The sequence below is a fragment of the Anser anser genome (assembly GCF_964211835.1).
Source record: "Anser anser genome assembly, chromosome: 3".
NCBI classification, from domain to species: domain Eukaryota; kingdom Metazoa; phylum Chordata; class Aves; order Anseriformes; family Anatidae; genus Anser; species Anser anser.
The window spans coordinates 82,897,218-82,921,607 of NC_139722.1; the positions used below are offsets into that span (position 1 = coordinate 82,897,218).

The 24,390-nt window shown below is 38.6% G+C and overlaps 2 protein-coding genes across 26 annotated transcripts in view; both read left to right on the forward strand.

Annotated features, from left to right (window-relative positions):
- The window catches only part of CHRM3 (cholinergic receptor muscarinic 3), a 282,178-nt gene extending 260,891 nt beyond the window's left edge, over positions 1–21,287 (forward strand). For all 25 annotated transcript variants that reach the window (XM_083831952.1, XM_083831945.1, XM_083831960.1 and 22 more), the window contains one exon: positions 8,432–21,287. In XM_083831952.1, coding sequence (XP_083688078.1) covers positions 8,432–10,253 — 1,822 coding nt within the window. In that variant the 3' untranslated portion in view covers positions 10,254–21,287. The remainder of the gene's footprint in view (positions 1–8,431) is intronic.
- A 1,129-nt stretch (positions 21,288–22,416) lies between these two features.
- The window catches only part of FMN2 (formin 2), a 202,216-nt gene continuing 200,242 nt past the window's right edge, over positions 22,417–24,390 (forward strand). The window contains exon 1 of the mRNA XM_083831936.1: positions 22,417–22,434. The gene's annotated coding sequence lies outside the window, so the exon portion shown is untranslated. The remainder of the gene's footprint in view (positions 22,435–24,390) is intronic.

A 24,390-nucleotide genomic window follows, 5' to 3' on the forward strand; every position in this document is an offset into this window, starting at 1 on the left:
ATGACTTGCATTCAACATAACAGAGTAACAAAATATTAAAATATACTACATTAAAAAAAATATATATAATAAATTATTGAAATGAAGTGGACAGGTTTTCACTCAAAGGAAAAAATATGCACCCCTAATGCATAAACAAGATAACTGATTAGCTGGTTTTCTCCTTTAATCTCAATCTAATTTCATGTTTAAATTCAACATAGTATGCAACCCTTCAGCCAAACCTTCCTGTCCCCAGATACCTGCAATGCATAGCATTAAAAGCAGTAGGTTGTTCAAGTGAGTTAAACTCTCAGTATTTGATTATAATTCTGACTAGGTTTCAGACCATATGCCTGTTTCCTCCAATATCAATTAGACAGATGGGGTGTAACTTTAATAAAACTCTCCAAAAGGGAAGCTGGCTGGAATTTAAATAATGTCCTCTCTTCATACAAATGCACTTCGTAGTTTTAGCCATTATAGCTGACAGTCAATATTTACTGTAATCTTAATTAAGCAAGACTTAATATGCTTTGGTTTTCAGTAAATCAAAAATTGTAGGCACATCCAAGCTCTGGCTTTTGAAGGTTTCACTTTCTTCTGTAGGAGTTGTTCAGACAATAACCACAAAGTGCATGTGCCTTAGAATGAAAAGTGCCATTCCTTGAGCAAATCTGCTGCTATTACCCTTGGTAAACCAGACATTACATCTCAGCCGTATCAGAACTGAGACTAGGAGCCCTAGTGAGTGAGATGGTTGCCCCTGAAATCATTTCATAGGATTTCAAGATAGGGTTATTTTGAGACTAAAAGTCATGGAGTGAGCAAGTGTTAAGTCATTGAAGCTAGCAAACAAGTAAATAATGAATAGCACAGATACACTTATCCAATAAATGTGGCTATCTGTTACAATCACTGTCCTCTTAACTACGCAGACTAGAATTTATGTTTGTTATATAAAACATATTCAGAAAAAAAAAAGCAGGAGAATTATACAGTTCATGTAACAAATCCAGTTGTTTGGAAGTGGAAGTCCTAAATGCAAGGAATCAGAAATACACATCTGGATTTTTGAAATGGCAGCAGATGCAGTGTATGAGATTTTTTTTCTTTTCTGGTCCTAGCTGTAAAACATGACTTACACTTTCTTTTATAGCTCTGTAAATAATCAGATGTTTCCATTCTAATCAGTAGCCATTAAAACATACTCAAAGTTACATTTCTACTGTAATGTAAAAGCCCTCAGCGAGATGTTCATGTTACATGAAGTAGGGTGTTGGGAAGACCACATATTGCATAAGCAAAAGCAGTGTAAGCAACCAAGGCCCACAGTGGATTCTGCAAGGACAGCTGGGCAGTACAAAGGCCTCCCTGTCAAAGTGAATGGCATGGTGGATGCTCACCAAAAACTAATTGGCAAATTAAGGAACAAAAAAAGCTCTTTGCATGGCACAGCTTTAGATGCCGCATTTCCTGGCTGTGCTGGGTGGTGTTTCTGGTGCTCCCAGTGTGGCATGCCCATGCATCCCAGCTGGAAAACTGGAGTTGCTCTGGACGGATGCTCCCTTCTGCTGACTGCAGGACAGCAAAGGAGATGGGCCAGGTAACTCAGTGCTTTGCATTGGGTTCTGTAAATGCTCGCCAAAATCATGAAAATAAAATGTATCGTAGAACCATAGAACAGCCCAGGCTGGAAGGGACCTACAAAGATCATCAGGTCCAACATTTCACAGGAAAAGGGAGCCTAGATGAGATTATCTCGTACCTTGTCTGATCGCATCTTGAAAACCTCCAGTGACTGGGATTCTACCACATCCCTGGGAATGTTTCCTCATAGAGAATGAGTCTAGCTTGCTCATTGCTAGGCTTCACATACTAACAGCAGCAACATAATAAGCAAATAATAAGTAAATTGAATTCAAGAATCACAAAAGTGATTTTAAAGCTGTGACTTATTAAATCTAGCTAATTTTAGTAGGATTAAGCAAAACATCTTTATGGATGAAAAATGGAAGAGATTGAGGTTGCAGTGTTTGTAACAATCACCTTAGAGTAATATGTCTGAATGAGCTTTATTTATATCAAGTTGACAGCTAATTTGTAAAAGATTTAATTTTTCCATATAACAGTATTTGGAAAAGCAACAGAAGTGTTTGTGTATATATCTGCAGATGTATGTGTATATATATATAAACACACATATATATCTGCAGTTATATATATACACATACTCTTGTCACATTTTATATGTGATATATTTATATATATATAGTCTTATGTGCATATTTACATATGCATAAAAGTGTAAGAGTATATCTGTTACTTGTCTGCATCAACTATGAATATGTAAGAGAACTGGCCATGATATTTAGTAATGGGATCAATTTATATGGCTCTGTATTCTCATTTTGCAAAGATGCAAAACTCTATTGAGAATGAAATATCTTAATCATCAGTATAGATAAGTCATTGTAAATCTGAGGTCCTGTTCTCTGGTAATTGCACTGTGCCTCCTGTTATCACTTGCACATTCTTAAGGAACCTTGTACCGTGCACTACATTAGTTGTAATGATGTGACATCGCAAATGTAAAATGATAAACAGCATTATAAATACTTGCGTCTTCGTTTTGTTTAAGTTTTAAAAATTCTTGATTGTGTTTGTTATTGTTTTTGCTATTGTTTTTTAAGTGTGATTTGAAAAATAGTTGTATGTAATCTTGGGAGTAATTTCAGGAAAACTTCGAAATGCATATGTGTTTTTTATTTTAGCAAACTGTACTTCTGGAACAAACCTAATGTGCTAGGTTAGATAACTGCATTAAGCATTCTAAAGGCTTGGCTTTTTTATTGTAGGAAACAGTTTTGTAATTCACTGCATGGAGTTTCCTTTGTTCTGAATCACAGAACCACAGAATCATAGAACAGCTCAGATTGGAAGGGACCTTAAAGACCTTCTCGTTCCAACCCCCTGCCGTGAGTAGGGATGCCACCCACTAGATCAGGTTGCCCAGGGCCTTGTCCAACCTGGTCTTGAACACCTCCGGGAATAGGACATCCACAGCTTCTCCAGGCAACTTGTGTCAGTGCCTCACCACCCTGTGAGAGAAGAATTTCCTCCTAACCTTGAATCTACATCTCCCCTCTTTTAGTTTAAAACCATTCCCCCTTGTCCGATCATTATTTGCCTGAGCAAAAAGTCACTCTCCATCTTTGTTATAAGCCCCCTTTAAGTATTGAAGACCTGTAATGAGGTCACCTTGGAGCCTAACTTAGGGTCCCTGTAATGCCTGAGAGATTTAAAAGTCCAAGTTCCAGCTTTCAGGATTGTACTCGGCAGTAGGGAGCGCAGGGGTGGGTGGCAATCGGCACCTCCTCCTCCTCAGTTACTAGGCTGCCAAGGGCTGCTCAGGCATTCATTGAAACAGTGACTTAGCAAAATTACTTTGCAGCCTGGTGATAGGAGAGCTGACCTGAGAAACAAAGCTTTGGTTCCAGTACATGCTCAGCATCAGAAAGATGCAGCTGAAGTAAGGTTTTTCCAGATTTCTTCCTGATATACTCTTTCAAGGCATGGCATTTCTGAAAGGATTTATTGGTTAATTTACATTGAAACTGCATTTCAGTGACTACAATTAATCAGAATTCTCAATTGTTTTAGTGGACTTGGTGATAGATAATGCATTTACACGTTAATTTTGCAAAGTTATCTCTATCTTTTATGCGATAGCTCTTTTGGACTTCCAAGGCTAACACTTAAGTATTGAATATGTGAAGTGCTACTGAATTTTGAACTATTTTTATTATTACTTTTTAGTAATACTCTTACTTCTACCATGGCTTCTTAGGGACACTGTTTTTTATTCTTTGCCCTTTAATGAGTTTCATCTCCTTTATCTCTTTGTCAGCATCTTCTCCCTGGTCCTTTCTCATATATGAGAAGATACCAGCTTGCCTTTTTTATGAAAAAGCAATGTAACAATATCATCATCTAAAGTTATCTTTCAGAAATCTCAGTCAATACTTGACTATGTTGCATGTACCTTGTAGAGTTTTTGCAAGTGTTAGTGCGAAGTGTTTGTTTGCTTTCTGGCCTTCACCCCCTGCTGTCCCTCAAGTCAGCAAAGGAAGGTCTGCACCCTATAAAATTAATCCTTTCTGGCTTATATTTGGCAAATATCATAATCCAGCTCTCTCTTGTACTGTTCTAGTTGTGACTTCATCCTATGTGACAGCTGTAGAAAAGATGCCTGCTTCCTAAGTAAAACATTGCAAGAAGGATACTTTTCACCGATCCCGAGTCAAAGATTTCTTTCCCACTGTGCCTAACAACTCTGGCCCATAAACAGTTGGCAAGAACATTGTCAATGCTTGCTTAAGTGTTTCCTGACAAGTGAACTGTGTTTTTATTTTACCCATGCATTGTATGCAGTTAGTTGAACTTTAAGAGTGCTTCTCCATCTCATTCAGAGGAGAATGTTATTGTACCCTGGGTTTCCACATGCCTTCATTTATGCTTTCAGAGTATGTGTGATCTCCATTTTTCTAGCCATTCTACATGTAAATTAATGTCATCTTTGATCAAGGCAAAGGGGTGAGCGGGTGTGAGTGTGCCGGAGGTGGTGTGAATGAAAATCAAGCGTGTGTTTCTCATCCAGACCTCTGCCTGCCATTTTGCAAATGGCTTTCTGTAGACTTTCATTAGTGTAAGTGGGATGAGTCTGACACCGTGCAGATTTGATTTCTGCAGCTTCTTTGAAGCAGTATGGTAAGGATCAGTGAGGACATGATGCACTGTGTTTGGTGGCCTGAACTACGTCAGCTCTACTATGGTCAGCAGTATATCTTGAGAAAGCAAAGAAAGAAGTATGTTGTGTCCCACAGCTTCTCTAATAGATGGTAAGCACATATAGAAATGGTTTCAGAAAAATTCTTGTAGGTCTTCTTGGGAAAAGCAGTCTGATAAGGATGAAGAAAAAAGATGACCATTTAGATATCACATAATAGCAGAGATGGAAGACACCTCAGAGGATGATTCACATGCTGTAGTGTACTTTTTTATCCAATAGCATTTTTCTGTTCCTTGCCTTCAGAGCTTGCCTACAGATAGTCCTTGAAAATGCACATAATGTTGCTCTTTGTTTTAGAAACCTGTTGTCTAATTGCATGTTCTTGTTCATTTTTTTTATACCTATAGATCCATTTTCATGATTTCACCTTCATAACAGCTGTATATCTAAAAATGCTGAAAGCTATGGTAGTAAATACTTGCTTTACGAACTAAACTTTGTTCATAAGCAATGAATAAAATAGTCACCCATTGTGCAATATAAAGCAAATCCTCCTGACTTGACTTTAAAACTGGTAGCCACTTCACTCTGCGTCCTCATGGAAAACTAGAGTTCTTGCAAAGAGAGGTGTTTGGTATTTGAGCAAAGTCATCATGCACTGTGAACTACTTATTCCAATAGCATTTGTATTTTGGTAGCTCCACCGGTTCAAAGCTCAGATTTTCAGTGGTTCCAAGACATAATCGTTCTCATGAATTTCAGTAGAATGTAAAATTTCTGCAGAAAAAATGTAGATGAATGTAAAACGTAACAACTCTTTAGCATGCATTAAACAGATGTGTTTGCTGACACCATCTTTTAATTTATAGGGAGCAGTTTCCCACACAAGTGACAAAGACTTTTTTATAGCTTCTTTGGCAAACGTCTTTCTTGTGCCTTCTTTTCCCTTGTCCTGCTTCATCACTCACATATTTACAGGCATCTTCTGTGGACCACTCTTCCTTACCTACCATGCCCTAAATCCTTTGGAAGACTCCTGCATGAATTATGTATTAGGTACAAATTACGCATTTTTATGCAGCAGATACAAATTCGAGACCAATCTTCAGTGTGTAGAATACTCTCTGTTACGGCATTGTATATTTTACGTTAAGCTGATAGGAGTCATTATTCTGATTGTTTTAAATCCTGTAATAAAAATGCCCATAAAGTCTGAATCAATTGGGCAGAACAAACGTGTGATAGCCATAAAACCCAGCCAAATGCATATCTAGATAGTTACCTATAATGCAACATTTAACACAGGCAGAGTTACAGACTCCTTATTCGTATCTAGGTTTAGGTTCATACCTCATTTTCTATGAGAAAATCAGAGCTGAAAATGTGGGGAATTCTAATTAGTTTTATACATTTTGCAGAAGGATTAATATTCATTTTTATAATATATATAATCATCATATTATATGATATCTGTGTAATCTTTGCGATTAGTTAAAATGTTGTGCATTTGCTCTAACTTCCTGCTTTTTTTAAACACGTTCTTAAAAACAAATTATACAGGTAGCCTGTTGATAATTATATTGCATAGTTGATACTCTGTTTCATTTTCTCTGTTTCCTTCCTATGGAGCCACTTCAGCTCCTCACAGTCTTCCTTTTCCCAAGCAACAAACAACTAGTGGAAAAACGTACTTTTAAAAAAAAATAAAGTTTTAATTTTTAAATGCATGTTAGGTTATTGTATAGCTTTGTATAAAATACTCCACTGATAGTTAGGGAACAATTAAAATGGCAAAAAATAATGATAATTTTAGAGGAACAGCTTGACAGATTTTGAGAATGTCTTTTTGCCTGAATTTTCATGCAAATGTGCACATTTTCTTTATGAGATCTTTGCAAAGAAAATAAAATTTGGAATGTTCATGATTTTTGGTAAAATATAATTTTAGTTTCAAACTATGATTTTTTTTAATGTTGTGTTACAGTTTATAAAATTCTTACCTCCTTGTTTTATTGTAATAAATTGCTAGACTTGCTCCAAATTTTCAATATTGGAGATATTCAATATTGGAGATTCTATCAGGAGAAGAGTTACATTTAACCCTGTGGTTTCCCATAGCAATATTTACTGTTATTATGTTGTTATTATGTTCACATCCTGTGTGATATGATGATGAATACATTAAAAGTGGGTTGAATTAGATTAGGAATCATCATTAAACCTTGTCTTTTTATTATTAAAAGAGAAAAGCTAGTATCTCATTAATACTAGGTACCGAAATATGATGGTTTTTTTTGTGTTAGCTATTGTGCATGAATTAAAGAACAAATGGTTGGTCCGTTTACAACATATGTCAAAGGAACTGTACCATTTAAAATCGCATATTGTCTTACTGTTTACTAACAAAATCAAGTACGGTTCAACAGAAAACAAAATTTATAAATTAAAGAACCAAAGCCAAAACATCTCTTCTTGGTTAAATATTTTGTGTAGCACCATTGTATTATGTTATGCCTTATTATCTCATGCTTTAATATGTTGAGTCTGGAATGGTTCTTTGTGAGAAAACAAACATTTGTCTTTGAAAGCATATTTTGTTCAACAGTTACCATCAGCGATGGACTTTTGCATCAAAACTCTTTCCGCTTGATGATATAATTGATTTATTACAATGAATCTAGTCAGTTGACCACAGAAGTTAATGAAATAAGGGAAATCTAAATCCCTATTCTGATCTGTCTTCATTTTACATAAGTACTTGGGGAAAAGGATTAAAGTTTAATTATGAATCCCTTTCATGCTTTTTTTTCATCTTTTCCTAAAGTGTTTAATAATTGCTTTGACATACATCTGCCAAGCACTTTTTCCCAGCTCTAGAGACCATACTTTCAAAAGAAATTTTAACGTGTTGCCCCAAAGACATTTTGAAGTCATTAGATATACAGAATCCCTAGTCCAAGTGTAAAAATGTGCATGCAAAATGAATAGTGGCATGTGCAAAAAGTGCTAATGAGAACTTCTAGTACATTTATCAAATAGCTGAAATGTAGATGAAGAGATCTTTACATTTTAGATTAATATAGGGATATAGTAAGTAGCTTGACACACAGTGAAATGATGCTGACCTTCTATTTCTGTAGTTTAAGGAGACAGAACGATATTTTGTCTATCATTAGCTGTAGCTGGAGGCAGCAGTCTTTGGTGGTGTTCTGCTCGTTCTACAAGAGCTCTGGAGACCAGCATTGACTCAGTCTCAGAGGATTTGTATCTGCATGTGTCTGGCATTTAGTTTTTGAAGGCTCCAAGATAGTCAGCTGTTGAGATGTAGAGTTTGGTGCAGATCCATTAGGGAGCATTTTAATTAAGAGTTAGAGGGCATTTTAATACTATTGCAGGTTGAAATTCTCCTGAGAGTTTGGTTCTGTGACTGAATGTTTTTAAGGAAACGCTTTGCGATTACTACAAAAAGCTTAGATTAATCACAGCTGTACGCTGAGTACTATCTTATATGTGCTTGACTTGGACTGTGTCACAGACTGCTGTGCTTTTAAAGACATCTTTCAAAGTGCTAAAAGGGTTTTTATGAGTACGTGGACTTTTTTTTTATTTACCATCTTCACTCGTTCACTTGGTTTTTGTTTGTTTTTCTCTCCACCCCAGACTATGTCAGAGAGCCACAATGATCATGCACAACACCAGTTCAGCCTCGTCCGTGTTTGGAAATGTGAGCTCCTTCTGGAAGAGAGATTCCCGTGGACCAGGACTACTTGATGAAGCAGCATCGCTCATTGGCAGCTATGATTTCCCTCAGACCACAGAGAGTTTTCCCTTCTCCACTGTGGAATCAGTAAACACATCCCTAAATGTCACGAGCAAAGACCCTCTGGGTGGACATACAGTCTGGCAAGTAGTTTTGATTGCTTTCCTCACTGGGATCCTTGCACTGGTGACCATCATAGGAAACATTCTAGTGATTGTTGCATTTAAGGTTAACAAACAATTGAAAACAGTCAACAACTACTTCTTGTTGAGTCTTGCTTGTGCAGATTTGATCATCGGTATTATTTCCATGAATCTTTTCACCACATACATCATCATGGACCACTGGGCTTTGGGAAACTTGGCCTGCGATCTTTGGCTCTCCATTGACTATGTTGCCAGTAATGCCTCTGTCATGAATCTCCTTGTCATAAGTTTTGACAGGTATTTTTCCATCACTAGGCCACTTACGTACAGAGCCAAACGAACAACTAAAAGGGCTGGAGTGATGATTGGTTTAGCGTGGGTCATCTCTTTTGTTCTTTGGGCCCCTGCCATATTGTTCTGGCAGTATTTTGTTGGGAAGAGGACTGTGCCTCCTAATGAATGTTTTATCCAGTTTTTAAGTGAACCTATCATCACTTTTGGCACTGCCATAGCTGCCTTTTACTTGCCAGTCACCATTATGAGTATTTTGTATTGGCGAATCTACAAGGAGACTGAGAAACGCACCAAAGAGTTAGCAGGGCTACAGGCTTCAGGCAGCGAAGCAGAGGCAGCACGCTTTGTGCACCAGACAGGCAGCTCCCGAAGCTGCAGCAGCTATGAGCTGCAACGGCAGAGCATGAAACGCTCAACCCGAAGGAAATACAGACGCTGCCACTTCTGGCTCACAATGAAGAGCTGGGAACCCAACACGGACCAGGGGGACCAAGAGCACAGCAGCAGTGACAGCTGGAACAACAACGATGCTGCTGCCTCCCTTGAAAATTCAGCCTCCTCCGATGAAGAAGACATTGCTGCAGAGACCAGAGCCATCTATTCGATCGTGCTGAAGCTTCCTGGTCACAGCGCCATCCTCAATTCCACAAAACTGCCATCCTCAGAAGATTTGAATGAGTCAGGGGATGAACTGCAGAAATCCGACACGGAGTCACAGGAAAAGAAATCTAAAAAATTGCACCCTTCCAAAAGCATTCAGGATGGTGGAAGTTTCCAGAAGAGCTTTTCAAAGCTTCCAATTCAGCCAGGGTCAGCAGAGACAGCTACAGCTTCTGATGGCATCTCGTCGGTGACCAAGACATCTGCAGCCCTGCCCTTGTCCTTCAAGGAAGCAACCCTGGCAAAAAAGTTTGCCTTGAAAACCAGAAGTCAGATCACAAAGCGAAAACGAATGTCACTTATCAAAGAAAAGAAAGCGGCACAGACGCTCAGTGCCATTTTGTTTGCCTTCATCATTACCTGGACCCCATATAACATCATGGTTCTGGTGAACACCTTTTGCAGCTGTGTCCCCAAAACTGTCTGGAACCTGGGGTACTGGCTTTGCTACATCAATAGCACGGTGAACCCCGTGTGCTATGCACTGTGTAACAAAACATTCAGAAACACTTTCAAGATGTTACTGCTGTGCCAGTGTGACAAACGAAAACGACGCAAACAGCAGTATCAGCAAAGGCAGTCTGTCATTTTTCATAAGCGGATCCCTAGGGAGGCTTCATAGAATAGTATTTTTAAACACCTTAAAAAATAATGGAGGATGGGACTGGATGGGATGAGATGGAATGGGAAGGGATGGGACAAGATGGGACGGGATGGGATGGGATGGGACAGGACGGGAGGGGACGGGATTGGGATGGGGTGGGAGGGTGGTTCCAGGGTGCTGATTCAAACATTTAAACATCAAGACATGAAAGCAGCAGCCAGGCTTATGTATCCTTTTAATAAATCCACTTTAATATAAAAATCAAGTCTGCATTCAGCAAAAACTAACAAACTTCAGCGTTTTTACTAAGAAACGAAAGACTTAATAAAGTTTTCCTACAAATTTGCAAGAAGCTGTATAGCAATTATAAACCCATTACTGATCTGCCCAGCTCTTTGATTGTAATCAACTCTGGGATCTCAGGTAAGCACATCTAGCTAGCCCAACTCTTCTGTTTCCAAGGAATCCAACAACTTTCAATTCCAGTCACACACAGATGTAGCAAGCTAGAAAAACAGGATTATGAAATTATTTGAGACACTGTATAGGTTGCAAAACTGCTTCTTGTTGTCCAGGTAGAGCTTCCTGTCTACTTCTCTTTTGGTGTATTGTTACTTGTACCCCTGATTGCCAAGTATCTACGTGTGCAGCTCATGTTATATATATGTGTGTGTGAGTGTGCATGTATGCAAAACATACATTCACACCTCTACAATACGCACATACCAGGAAAGAGGTGATCTATTGGTCTAGGTTTTACAGGGCCCCACATCACTGTTGCACGTAAGTGAAATAAAAAAGAATATCAGAAAGTCTTATAAATATTTATCTCATTGTTCACCACCTGAAATTCAGGTTTATCTTTGCAACCAAAACACACTGTCCATATTTCAAATCGAGAGAACCAAAGCATAGCCTGTGAGTCTGACAGTCTACTGAGTTATATATCAGGGCACGTGCCCAGTACAACCTTTGTCTTGAGCACAGTATCTCTCCCCAGAGTGATCACGCCTCTTTTAAGGATATGAAGGTGAAAGGAGTTGAAGATTACCTTGAGGGCTCTGCTCTCAATGTAGGCTGTGGGATGGCAAGAGCCCACACCTGGGCCACCGATCGTCAAAGTTCAGGAGCCAGAAGGATGTGGCCATGAGCAGCAGCCCCATTTCTTGCTCGCCCCCAGGTGATCTTCAGATGCAAAAGTTGTGTGTAAAAGAAATCCTTTATTTTTGTACATGAAGGACACTCACTATAAAGTGTTTCTTTTCCAGAATCTGTTTGAAAAATCTTCAGTAGAAGTGTACCTAAATCTGTTTATTGCCAGGTTATTTGGTGTTTCAAAAAATGTGAGTATTGCCAATTTGTAACCTGGTAGTTTTTAATAGAGAAAATTTAAAAAGGGCTTTCATATTTATAGCTTAGACATGACCAGTATTTCCTGGTATTTGTGATGTGGTCTGCACCAAACATAGTGTGATTTATAAAAGTCAGAGATCCCCCGGGGAAAGGATTGTACTTTAAACTATTGTTCTAAACCTGATTTAGTTACATGTTGAAAGATAATTTTGTATTCTTCTTTGAACTGACCAAAACTTTTTTATTGCTTAAACTCTTGTTTTGCTGAAAATAAAACAAAACAAATATCTTCTTTTACAAAGGGGCATCAGTGTTGTGAACACAGAACTGATGTAAAAGCTGCTTTTGTATTCAGTGTGAGATGGTGTTTACAGATGATTTGACAACAGTGGAAATATATTAAATGGTGTCTGTGTATCTGAACTATTTAATTTTGTGTTATGTTCATATGGAGAAATATTTATACATACTTCACCAAATGTTTTATTTAATGTTGATAAATATTGCTCTTCGGTCTTCAGCTGTAGTGTCCTTTTAAAGTGATTCATAAAGGTCTGCTTGAGAAATGAATAGAGTATACCTAGCTTTCTTGTCACTAAAACAAATACTCTTGACATACAAATCTTTCTTTTGTATGAGTTGTTTAAAGTGTCTACCTAAAAGTAAGCTTGTAAATGATATTGTAAGTCTACTTCAAGTACAAGTTCAATATAAAACAAGAAAAAAAGTTAAAGCTTCATCTATATGTCATGAGTGCATTTTGAGCTAAAGATACCCAGATTTGGTTTACCAGTTTGGTAGACACATAAAGCCAAAGACTTGCAAGGCACCCACACTGCAAAGAAAATGAAAGACCTTTAGTTATAGAAAGAAGCATATATTTGAAATATATTCATTACTCAAGTTGACCTAACTAATCTTTTAACATTTAAATATATACCTATATCTATATATATTGCCATATTATTATCTTCTGATATTTAGAGTAGTGCTGTGCCCCTAATACACAAAATGTGAGAGCATGTAAGGAAGCCAGAGTTCATCAGGGGGATTTATGGTATATTAGTATTGATTTTACAATGGGAAACTATTAATTTTTAATGAAGTAAAGCTTCTTTGAAAGCGGCTGTCACCACTGTTTACATAATAGGAAGAGTTAAACCCTTGGACTCTTATAAGAGAGAAATAAACAACCTTTCTTTTGATGTGTGAACAGGCTTTAAAATGTTATTGCAGGCATCATAAATTGTGTATGTATACACGTAGCACAGATCAATTTTGTTATTATTTATTTAATGGAATATGCACTATAAAATATTAAGAATTTGGCTGTTGCAAGTACAGTGGGGATCAAATTAATTTGTATCCTATATGTCTACATGTTTGCATTAAACCCATGTGCACACACACAAATTGTAACTATAGGCACGAGAGGATGTATTATTTATGAACATAGGCACACGCACATGCTAGGTTTCAGAAGAAGAACAATGCAAGACCCAAAGATACAATCTGACACAGGCCTACTTTTAAAAGGTAGAAATTATGTAAAATTGCATCTGTTTACAGGAAAATTAAGTCAGAAACATGATAGAAAGCGTCAATCTGAGGGCAAACAGCTCAGTCCCATAACCATTCCTCACATGAAAAGCTGGCTTTCAGAGACCAGGCATCATCCCCATTAGCTGCAATAATACAAGATTAGATTCCATATGAAGAGGATAAAAATATCAGAGGAGATAGCCAGACAGGAGCCACTGGATTGTCTGCAGCAGGCTTTGTAGAATAGACTCCAATCACTGTCAACCACCAAACAGCTCTAAGACAACAAAATCTATTGTTATATGGATGCAAAATTGTATGACAGTTTATTGCTTCCATACCAGTAGAGGCTGTGAGATCTCTCTCTGATCCAGAGATCAAAAGACAGGTGTCGTGGTGCAATAAGTGCTTTATCCTACCACAGCAAAACACGCTTCCTAGAATTTAATCTGCAGAACAGTTGGTCGCTGTTCTAAAGTTAACAAGTACAGAAAAGCCTGAGCAGTTCCTCAGGTTTGAACACCTGGATCTATATAGGCTGAACAATAAGTGACCTGCAGAGATGTGCAGTTTTGTGAGGATACCCACGCCAATGTTGTGAGGCAGCTGATGACCTTCCTCAATTATGTACAATTTCATTTTCTTATTTGGTTGTCTTGATTTTTATTTCCTTACTTATTCTGTAAGAATATCCTGAAACATCTCGGCTCAGTATCAACCTTGTGTATATAACAAGTGAATGGAACTCTTCCAGTACGCTCAGTTTGCCTGCATGGAATACAAACATCAAAAGAAAAAGGATTTTTTTGTCTTTTTTTACCTGGTCATCAGCATCAGTAATTTTAAATCTATGGACATCATCATGCTACTACATATACAGTAGGGATAGTTATGGAGCATCATGCTAAGCCACTTAGAAACTGCATTTCACTTGCCCCCTTGATTATCTGATTACCTAGGCACCCCCGTTCAAATGTATTGTTGAGGTTCCTAAATCTCATTCTCCCCAAAATGTTTTCTGGATTCTTTTCATAAAATGTTTTCCAAGCCTGTCTTGGTATCAGACTTTATTCCCTTTCAAAAAATCTTCATGCCAAGTTAAACTGCTCCAAGGGCATATTACTAGTGTTGAGGTCTAGTACTTTCTTTTCTGAGGGTCTATAAGACTTACCAAGAGGAATTGGAGCAGGATCCTTTATATATATATATATATTCCTTTTGTGTCTTAGGTGTTTACCCATACTTTCTTCTGGGAGCAGGTCGAAATGGTATATATTTGTAGATTGCTTTCTGTTAACCCAGAGGTTATGTACAAATGTCTGCTGGAGTTGCAGTGTTTGATGATGGCTGTCTTTTCTGTCCCTGAACTGGGCTCCCAGAATACCCAAGCACTTCTGTTGGGAAGCTTAGCTAGATCTTATATGCCATTCAGGTTTTCAGAGAATTAAAAGTTTTATTTAACTAGGATTCTCTTCCTTGTACCAGGCATAGATCATTTGTTGATTCTGCACTTCTCTATTTCTGTAGAAAAATGGTGGGAAAATACTAACTTGTAAAGTCTGTTATTTGGGCATTTTTGTATTTCAGCTTTTAGGATGAGCATACATAGGGTAGCTAATTTGATTGTGCTGTTTGTTGGAAACAAGTTGATATGAATAGGAGTGTTTGGAGCTGTTATTTTCCACACTGTTTATTCCATTGCATACCCCGTGGCACCACAATTGACTGAGCTTGATCATCACAGTATTTGATGTCACTGATAGGTCTTCACAGTCCTAACTGGCAAATTTATTTACTGTGCCATTCTGGTATTCAGGACTTTGTTTACTTTTCACCACTCCCATGGCGTCTTAAATACATATATTATAACATAGATTGTCTTTTTTTTTTTTATCCTCAAGAAAGGTTGTTCTGGTTATTTACAGATACACTCCTACATGTGCTTGAAGGTTGTTCAATTAATTTTAAATACTAAAAAGACCAGAGAAGATTTAGTTAACCTTGACAGAGATCATTTTCATAGTTTATTCCAATGTGTATCAAGTGGCATGCATTTTGTACCTATGCATCTCTATGCACTTTGCATATCTCAGAAGGGTAACGTATGTATGACACAGTACTATATATGTGCATACAGAGAGAGGCACACACATCTACAGATATACTTTATGGAAGTATATACAAAGTTATGCTGACACTGTCAGCCACAGTGAACATTGCCTTTGATGCCTGATCAGTTGTAACCGGACAGTTTAGGTCTGCTCTGCTTAGCTGCAAGAAAAGTTTTCACATCTTTCCTGAGTGCTTATTTTTCAAAATGCCTTGTCCTTATTTCTGAATGTGCTGTTTTTAGTGTATTGTGCTGGCTCTTTGGACATTACCCAAAATTCAGAAATGCATGACACGCTGAGCTTTTGCACCAATACTGTATTAGGTTCAACTCCATTAGCTTAACCAAAACCAATCTGGCTTCACCAAATATGAAGATGGCCTCTGGTTCTAAGGGTGGATTCTGCCTAAGTTCACCAAAGAGAAATAGGGGTCCCAAACTCCTGCAATCATGCAAACATCACAGTCAGTTTCTCTGTTTGGTTACATGAATGCAGGCACTATTAAAGCAGTTTGAGGTGAAAGTGGCAAATGCATAAAAGGAAAAAAAAAAAAAAGCAAGCCACCACTGCAATTTGCTTAAGATAACAAGAACAGCATCCCTCGCATTAGAAATGAGAGGAAAAAAGTAAAAAAGTATCATCCTTCCCCACTCCATGCTATTGCTCTGCCCTTTCTGTTGTATGGAATAGTACTTTTCATTTGCTAGTCCCACAGGTGGAATTGTGAGATTTAAAAAAAAAAAAAAAATGCTTGTTTGTGTGGTAGGACTGCAAAATACACAGTGTAGGTATATCTAGGCCATTCGTCCTTTTCTGTTTTTGTAAGTAATAAATCCTTGACTCAGTTTAACTGGGACATATGATGCTGACCTCAGGGAAGGTCTTATGAAAATGGTGATAAAATAGCTGATCTCTGGTGAGAAGATCTAACTTGTTTACAAGCTAGTGAAGCTATACTATGTATTTAACTTGGCAGTAAGCTTGGAAAAAGAACAAGGCATTTAAAGTTTTTACAGATGTGCACATCCTCTCTGCATAGGGGTGAATAAACACATGCAAACAATGGCCAGAAAAGTTCAGTGTGTGAATGACTCTGGGAGCCAAGAGCACGCATTACCAACAGCCACACTTCTGGCATAGCAGCCTCATACCCCACTCAAACATCTGTGAAACCTTATTATAGGGCTAAATAATTGGCATTCGAAGTAAAATGTGGTTTATTTGTCTGTGTGTTTGTGCATGCACATATATGCATTTTCCAGGAATTTTACAGGAAATCCTTGCTCTCTCCAAGACAAAAATTTAGTGCTGTATCTGGAATGAAAGAGTGCCTGAAGTGCTCCAATGATTAATACTTGGCCATAGCTAATAATTAGATAAGCACATGACAGTGTACAGAGAGAACTTTTAAAATTTCTTTTTCAAATCTTCATAGGAGCATAGTTAAATTCCCTAAAATACCCAAAAGATCTGAAAACTTTTATACTGTCATGGAAATGAAGTCTCTGGATAAGAAGCTGATTTCTTGTTGGGCTTCAAATTATCCAGTCCTCTTGAGAATATTTTTCTTCTGGATTGAAATCTCTGGGTTAACAAAGCAACCATGGTCACTCCTCAAATGTGATCTAGCCTAGAGGTGTCAAAGTGATGAGGAAATGGCCTTCATTATTTTGTGGTTAACAAGGCCACTTTGAGAATAGTTATCATTGTGGCACAGGCCAGCACCACAGCATGATTTAAGATAAAAGTCAATTTACTATGAACCCTGTATTGTGTGGATATATCACAAGAAATAGACTTATGTGGTATTTCCTGATGCTCAGTAATTTTTCTCCATTCATTATTTTCACTTTTCATAGTGATTCAGTCCCCTCCAGCTGTACATACGTATTCAACACTCTCTTCCATCATTGTAGAAGTATGCCATTTTTAGCTCCTACAAAATCATATTAATTTCCCTTCCCTTCCCTTCCCTTCCCTTCCCTTCCCTTCCCTTCCCTTCCCTTCCCTTCCCTTCCCTTCCCTTCCCTTCCCTTCCCTTCCCTTCCCTTCCCTTCCCTTCCCTTCCCTTCCCTTCGAAGGGAAATATTGAGTAGGATTACATATTCACTGCTGCTCTCAGAAGCAAAATGCCTAGGGAAAGATCATTGGAATCAGTACACCCAATGCATGAAAGTGCCTATTCAGAAGTTAAAGGTTAAAAAAGCATGAATTCTATTGCTCATTGCTTTCTAAAAGAACTAAGAAAATACTAAATACAATGTGATGTTTTGCAGTTGTAGGCTGTAGAATTTGTAAGTGTTCAATGAAAGAGATACAGGTTTTTTCACATAAATTGTCCCTGGGTTTCCAGAGGTGTCCCCTTACCCAGTTTGCTCCTGCCCCAGTCATGCCTGTGTCACTTTGGTTCCCAGGATTTGTGCCCTTCTTCCCTTCCAAAGACCAAAAAAAGTCACTGGGCTTTTGTCTAGTGTGAAGCTGGAAATGAGCTCCTGGTGCTTGCACCCTGCTGGGGGAAGGGTGTGGGCCACGGAAGTCAAGACAAGTTGTTACAAAAAAGAGTCATAAGCTTCCTGCTTCGACTTGGAGATACCGAGTATTTTTGTGATAGAAGTAGAAATAACATTACAGGAATCTGATGAATATACTCTTATGTGTTTCCTGATGTGCATTTGTGTTCCTATTAATTGAAAGATTTCTGTGCTGTTCTTCTGATTTAGGATCAAAACTAGTTCCAGAGACATTATCTGAATATGTATATATTTAAAGCTTTAATATTTAAAATAAATTTATATTCTTCTTGTTCTTTCCAAATTTGAAATACAGGGGCAGATTACACGCGATAAATGAGCACCTCAGAAGCCTCTTCCATAAAAAGGGTTCTGTAATTTTACCCCTTATCAGACCCTGCTTTTCTTCAGCCAAAAGTATGATGACCAGTAAGATGAACCAGTAAGATGATTCCAGTAAGATGAACTTACTGGAAACAGATGAAATGACCAGAAAGCAGTAAAAGTGAGAGCCTCACCTTCTGCTACATAAACAGGCAGTGCTTGCGTAGTCACTCAAAGTCTGGTATCTACTGAGCTAGTAGTAGCCATCCATTCAGATACTATCCAAACACAAATATTGGTTAAATTATTGGCCAGGTTGCTCTGCTTTTGCTAACAGGTTCTGTACTGCATAGCAATTCACCTGCTGACTTTTAAATAAAGTTCTGTGTCTAGGGAAACTGTTAGAAAGAATAATTGGTCTTAAGTCATACTGATGGCATTTTGCAAAACACCAATACATTAATGGGGAAAGTAGAGGTGGATAATGACAGAGAGGTATTGTTTGCAATTGTTTTCCTCAGTAGCAACATTTTGGAGTAACCTTTCCTCCTTCAATTAAATAAAGACAAAGTTAAAAGAAAATACCCAGAGACTGACTTAAATACTGTTGTAGGCATTCTCCCCTCTGGAATCACTGCCAGCACGGCAGTCCTTAGGACAGAGGGTGAGTGGCTGTGTGGTGGTAGACAAATGAATATATCGGCCCCGGTTGAATGTCTAATGAACTCTCACATTCCTCCTTTAACCACGTGGGTATTAGCCCAAAATGTGCTGTACAAACTTGGTGCCCACTGAACTCCCACTGTGGAACATTGTGTTCTTAAGGGATTTTTTCGTTCTTTTTTTTTTTTTTTTTTTTTTTCTTTTTTATCCCTTCATATAAAGCTAATCAGGTGGCACCTTCCCATGTGGAACTTTCCTTGCAAATGTATTATTATTGTAATCTACAAATGCCTTTTACCCTGTATGCTCCTGATAACAGTTGCATTAGTATAAGCTGATAAAGTCATTTCTTTAGTTGCTGCTCATGGAGAGGCTTGCTAGTTAAGATAAAAAGTAAATGATGTGATATAAGAGTCATATCTGATTGTACAGTGCATTGTCTGCCAAGCAGTTGGTGATGTAAGGTTTACATAACCAGTAGATGTTGGTTGAACTTTTGAAATATATTTCCGTGTGCTTTTTTCCCCTCTGAATCCAACAGAGAGGCAGAATACTGAACAAGCAATCAAGAAAAATGTAACATTAAAGTAATTTGAGATTACTGCAAGAGCAGTAAATGATCTAGAAACAGTGCTTTGAAGTCTTCATCGAGTACATCCTTTCCTTCGGTGAAACTGTTACTCCCCTCCATCTGGGAGGCCTCTGTGCAGACGTAGGTTTGTAGGAGGGAATGTGGACTCCATCTACGCACAGCGGTGTTTTCTGGCTGCTGTCAGTTCACTTATGTTGCAGTCGGTTGCTCAGAGAAACTGCTCTGTGCTCTGGCAGCAGCCATGGCCACCGGCCTTTGCTGGGGTCTAACCCAAGCCCAGTGCCAGCTCACGGTCAGGCCCCCACCATGCTCCCAAAGCCCCTTTCTGCCCCGTGCCACACTTTGCGGCCACCTACACACACCCCAGGCCTCCTCCCAGTCCTCCTGTGCCCTGTTCTGAGCTGGACACCAGCCTGCGGCCAAATTCCCTGGGAGGGCACAAGCGAGGCCCAGCAAGGCCTCAGCAGCCCCGGGCCTGCCACCGGCCCCTTTCGTCCCACCCGCTGCCAGGCTGTGCACTCCCACAGCACAGACCGCGGCTTCTGAAACCATTTCCAGCTCCATTGTGAACCGCATTGCCTGTTACTGCCAGCAGCAGTGTTAGAGAAAAATGGAAATGAGGAATTGGTTATCTCTGGCCCATTTTTTACTTTTTTTTTTTTTTTTCCCTTTGAGATGATGTAAGTATAATGCCTATTTGTTTGGGGGAAAGACCGCAGGCTACAGACGCAACATTTTGATAGATATTTTAACATATTCAGAGAAGGGAAAATTCAGTCACACAAATAGATATCTTGGATTTTTTTCCTCTTACTAAATTCATCGCAGAAAATTTAAGACTCACCTCTGGCTGCACAAGTGTCTTCCTGCACTTTAGATAGTTGAGCAATTTTCCCACGTGCCAGTTTGTTCAGATTTCTTCCTTCATCTGTATCCTCACTAATGGTTTTTTGAGTTAGTGAGCTTTTGCCCTTTTGATGGTGCATGGAGTCTGTTTGCACCAGCTTTGTATTAACTACAGTATCCTAGTTATCAGGAGCAATCTATCTGTGGTATGACCCTCCTCTACCTTATTTTATGGCTTGAATTAGACCTTCAGCATTCTGAATTATCACACGCTCACAGACAAGAGCATTTGTCCAGCGTTTTTAATCTTCATAAAATTTAGTGAAATAATCAAGTACATATAATTGAGCTGTTCAAAATACCAGTCCAAAATCCACCCTATTATTTTAAACTACCATATCAAATATACTTTCCTATTTGTCGTGGAAGCAAATATCTCAGTGCGTAGCCAACATTAGCTATGTAGCCTGTAATGAGATCTAATACAAAACAGATATTCTTCAAATATTTCATTAAATAATGTGACCTAATTCATCGTGGCTGAACAGACTTAGTTTAGCCCAATCCTGCTGTTAATCTTTCTTCAAAATTCTCATTAGCATCAATGGAAATTTTAGCGAGAGGAGATAAATCAGTCTCTTTTTATAGGGCAGATAAATAATGCTTTGGTTTTGTATTTCTTGTTAATAAATGTAATCAAATTACATAAAATATAAACACTCAAAGCCTGTTCTGTGCCCTCAGGGAACCCCTTTCACTATCCCAGTGCAGTAAAGCTGCATATAGCAGGAGATATTCCACTAAGACAGTTAAAAATATATGGGTGTATAAGACTAAACAGCTTAAAAAATCATACTGTAAATGATGTGATTGAGTGAAATTGTATGTATATTTTTCAAGTCTTCAGAATAGTTGAAGTTTTAACTTATTCCAAATTTTTAAGTTGAAATCTATTCATATTTGGAAATTTTGTACAACCTTGTAAAGTTAAATACTATGTCACTGTAATTTATTTTTGTTGTCATATATTGACATATGCTCATTTATATATGAAGTGTACTGTTTATCAATTGCTTCTAAGGCAGCAATAAAAACATGAAAGTTGTTCTCATTCTCCTGTTACAGCTGTTATTTATCTCAAGTATATTTTTTGACTTTACATCAATACATTCAATTTATTTCACCAGAAAAAAAAAATAGCGTATTGTTTTTAACTATGTCTTCCCATGCCCAGTTGATACACAGGCAAATCTTGCCTGTGCAGCTGAAAGTGTTCAGGGAATACACTGTAAAGAAGCCCCTGAGAAGAGATTGCCACTTCAGTGCATCACCCCAAGAGGGTCTCAGGATGCAAATGGGAACAAACAGTCCCAGCTGTGTCTCTTTTCCTATCAAATCTGCTTTTACTTTTCAACTGAAAAGTTTCCACATCATTCCACAGAGTTCTTTTAGGCTCTGTAAAGCTCTGGGCATTCAGACCTCTTGTGAAGATGAGCACGGGTAGAAGCAACAGAGGGCCGTACAAAATCAGTCCCACCACTGAGACTTGGTTCAGTACCATAGCTCTTCTCCAGTTTCACTTCATCTTGGAAGAAATGCTTTATAAGAACTGCTCCTCCTGCCACCCTCACACATGGTGTGATGCTCTGGCCAGCTCCCAGCCAGGTGGGGCAGTTGCATCAGCCCTGCTTGGCTTGACCTCCCAGAGCCTGGCTGGGTAGCAGAGGGCACACGTGCTTCCCGTATGTCAAGGAGCTCTTGTTGCTAAGACAGTTGTTTGCTTTCTATAGCTGCTACACAGGTGGACTGTTTTCTTGCTGGGTGTCATTTAGTCTCTGTTTGTGACATGGGCCTTTCTTTTTGACCACTACCAAACTGCACCTGTCCAGGATGGACAAATCATACCATCACCTTCCAGAAAGGGATGCAAGCTGGGGATCACAGAACAACTCCCACAGCTGCAGCACAGCTGGATGTGCTGAGCAGCACAGGTCACCACTCCCCCGGCCCTGCTCAGCTGATGTTCAGGTGCTCTGTGGTGATCTGCTTGTGCACAGGCCCCAGGCTGAGAAGGGTGACAATATGTGTGAGCAACTAATTACTGCTGGTCACCTGAAAGCACTCCCCACCTTGATTAGGAACACCTTCTCAGTAATACAAATTAACCTAGCCCATCTTTCATTGGAAGACAGCTCAAAGAAAAGCTGATGGAGCTAATAGAAGCATCAGCTGAGAGGTGCAGGCTGCTGCTATTTTTGGTAAGTCTGAAACCATGTTACAGTGTTTTATATGGCTGAGAGGGACCGGGAGATTTGCTTGGCCTAGGTGTGCAGCATGGTCTGGGTCAAGGTCTGGTCACTGGGCTCCCAGCAATACAAGCCCTGTATCTTGGAAACTCTTAAGAATTATCAGTGTGGCATTCAAACATCATTTTCCTCAGGTATGGTGATGGTACTAATAGCTATAGACTATAATCCTGGACTAGAGTTTTAAAGATGCTTTGAAGTAACTTTGGACTGGAACTAAAGAGAATTCTTGGGGCAGGCACCTCTGAATAGTGTAATTGAGCTCCAGCCTAGAAGGCCTAATGTAACTTCTTAATCACTATTCATTCCTAACTTTCTGAATGCCCTCAACCTTCCTTTCAATGCAAAAGGCTCTGTACTGTGCTCCTTATAAATATAATTTAACCTGTTTTATTAAATAAAACTATATGCCATTGCTGTAATTTGTAAACAGAATAACGTTTGTCACTTTGACAGCTAAGTGCATCTGCGTGATACAAGAAGAAAATGTAAAAGCACAAATCCTTTTCTTTAGCTAGTGAGTGGTTTCCCAGTGATGCTTTCAAAATAAGAAATTTGATTCTGCTTTATTGTATAAGTATTCCCATAGACTGCGTGTTTCAGCACTTGTCAGCCAGCTGATACAGCCCTTCGTAGCTCTTTGGGTGTGCTACATAGTCACTTATGATGCCATGAAATAGTAAGGCAGTGGGCAAGCATGGGAAATAGCTGGCTTATTGAAAATGTTTCCCAGCAATCTTTATTTGTGTCAAAGAAAAAGTAATAATGCTCCTAATGCTGCTCAAACAGAACTCAGTCTATTCCTCCCTCAAAGTTTTCACCCACTTAACTGCAGTTACTTTAGCAAGGATTTACACTATTGCTTAACTAAGCAGACCTGTGGCTCTGAAATATGATAGATCATTATCTTTTTGTAGCTATAAAGTATTGTTATTTGACAGATTTTTAAATGGCTTAAATTACAGCATGCTTATCTCAGAATGGAAAAAAATGTTCTTTTCTCCAAAATGTCTATCAGGAATACTGAGCAAGAGCAGTACTGAAGTCTCTGATTAATATGACACAATCAAAAGTTCAACTTTACTTTCAGGTGCTTCTAGCAGTTTTAAGGCTTTATCATCCAATTTGTAGCCAGTGTGAAAGATAATTACCTTAAAGTATCGTCTGGCTGTTCACATGCAAAACAAACCAGAAGCGATCTTGCAGATAATGAACGGTCATTACCTTCAGGTTACTTTAACAGCGGGTATGAGAACAGTTGCAAAAGTCCCTTGTATTTATTAATTATGTTATCAACTTAAAGGTGACAGATTTTAGAAAATAGGGACGTGCTTGCATTTCCTCTCCTGTCTTTAACAATGAAGTGCTAGACACTGTAGAAACACTATTTTATTTTTTTTTCAATACAAGTAGATGCTAGTCTGCGAAGCTTATGAAGGTCTTTGCCAAATACGTTTTTCTCTTGACATATGTGGTGACTGAGGGCAGGGCAGAAGCCCCCAGACACAAATCCAGCCCATACAAAGCCTTTGTATGTGGCTTTGACCAGGGCAGTACTCCCTGGGGAAACTAAGCAGTGGAAAGAGGAGAGAAAAGGAGATGTGGATATTACTGTTAATAAGAGAGATCTGCTGACCACAGACAAGATAGAGAAGGATGATGTGGAGCAATTATGTGCTTTCATGAGTAATTATGGTTTTATTATGGATATTCATGATTAGTGTATATACATAAATGCGGCTGAGCACACTGCCTCTCTTTTTGTTTTGTTTTTTGTTTTGTTTTGAAGCTATGCACTTCTTGCCAACATCTTCCCCTCTGAGGATAAGCATCAGCACTTTGTTGGGGAGGGTAGAACATAGAAAAGACCATGAATGGAAGAAAACAACCTTCATCTTGTCATCAGTT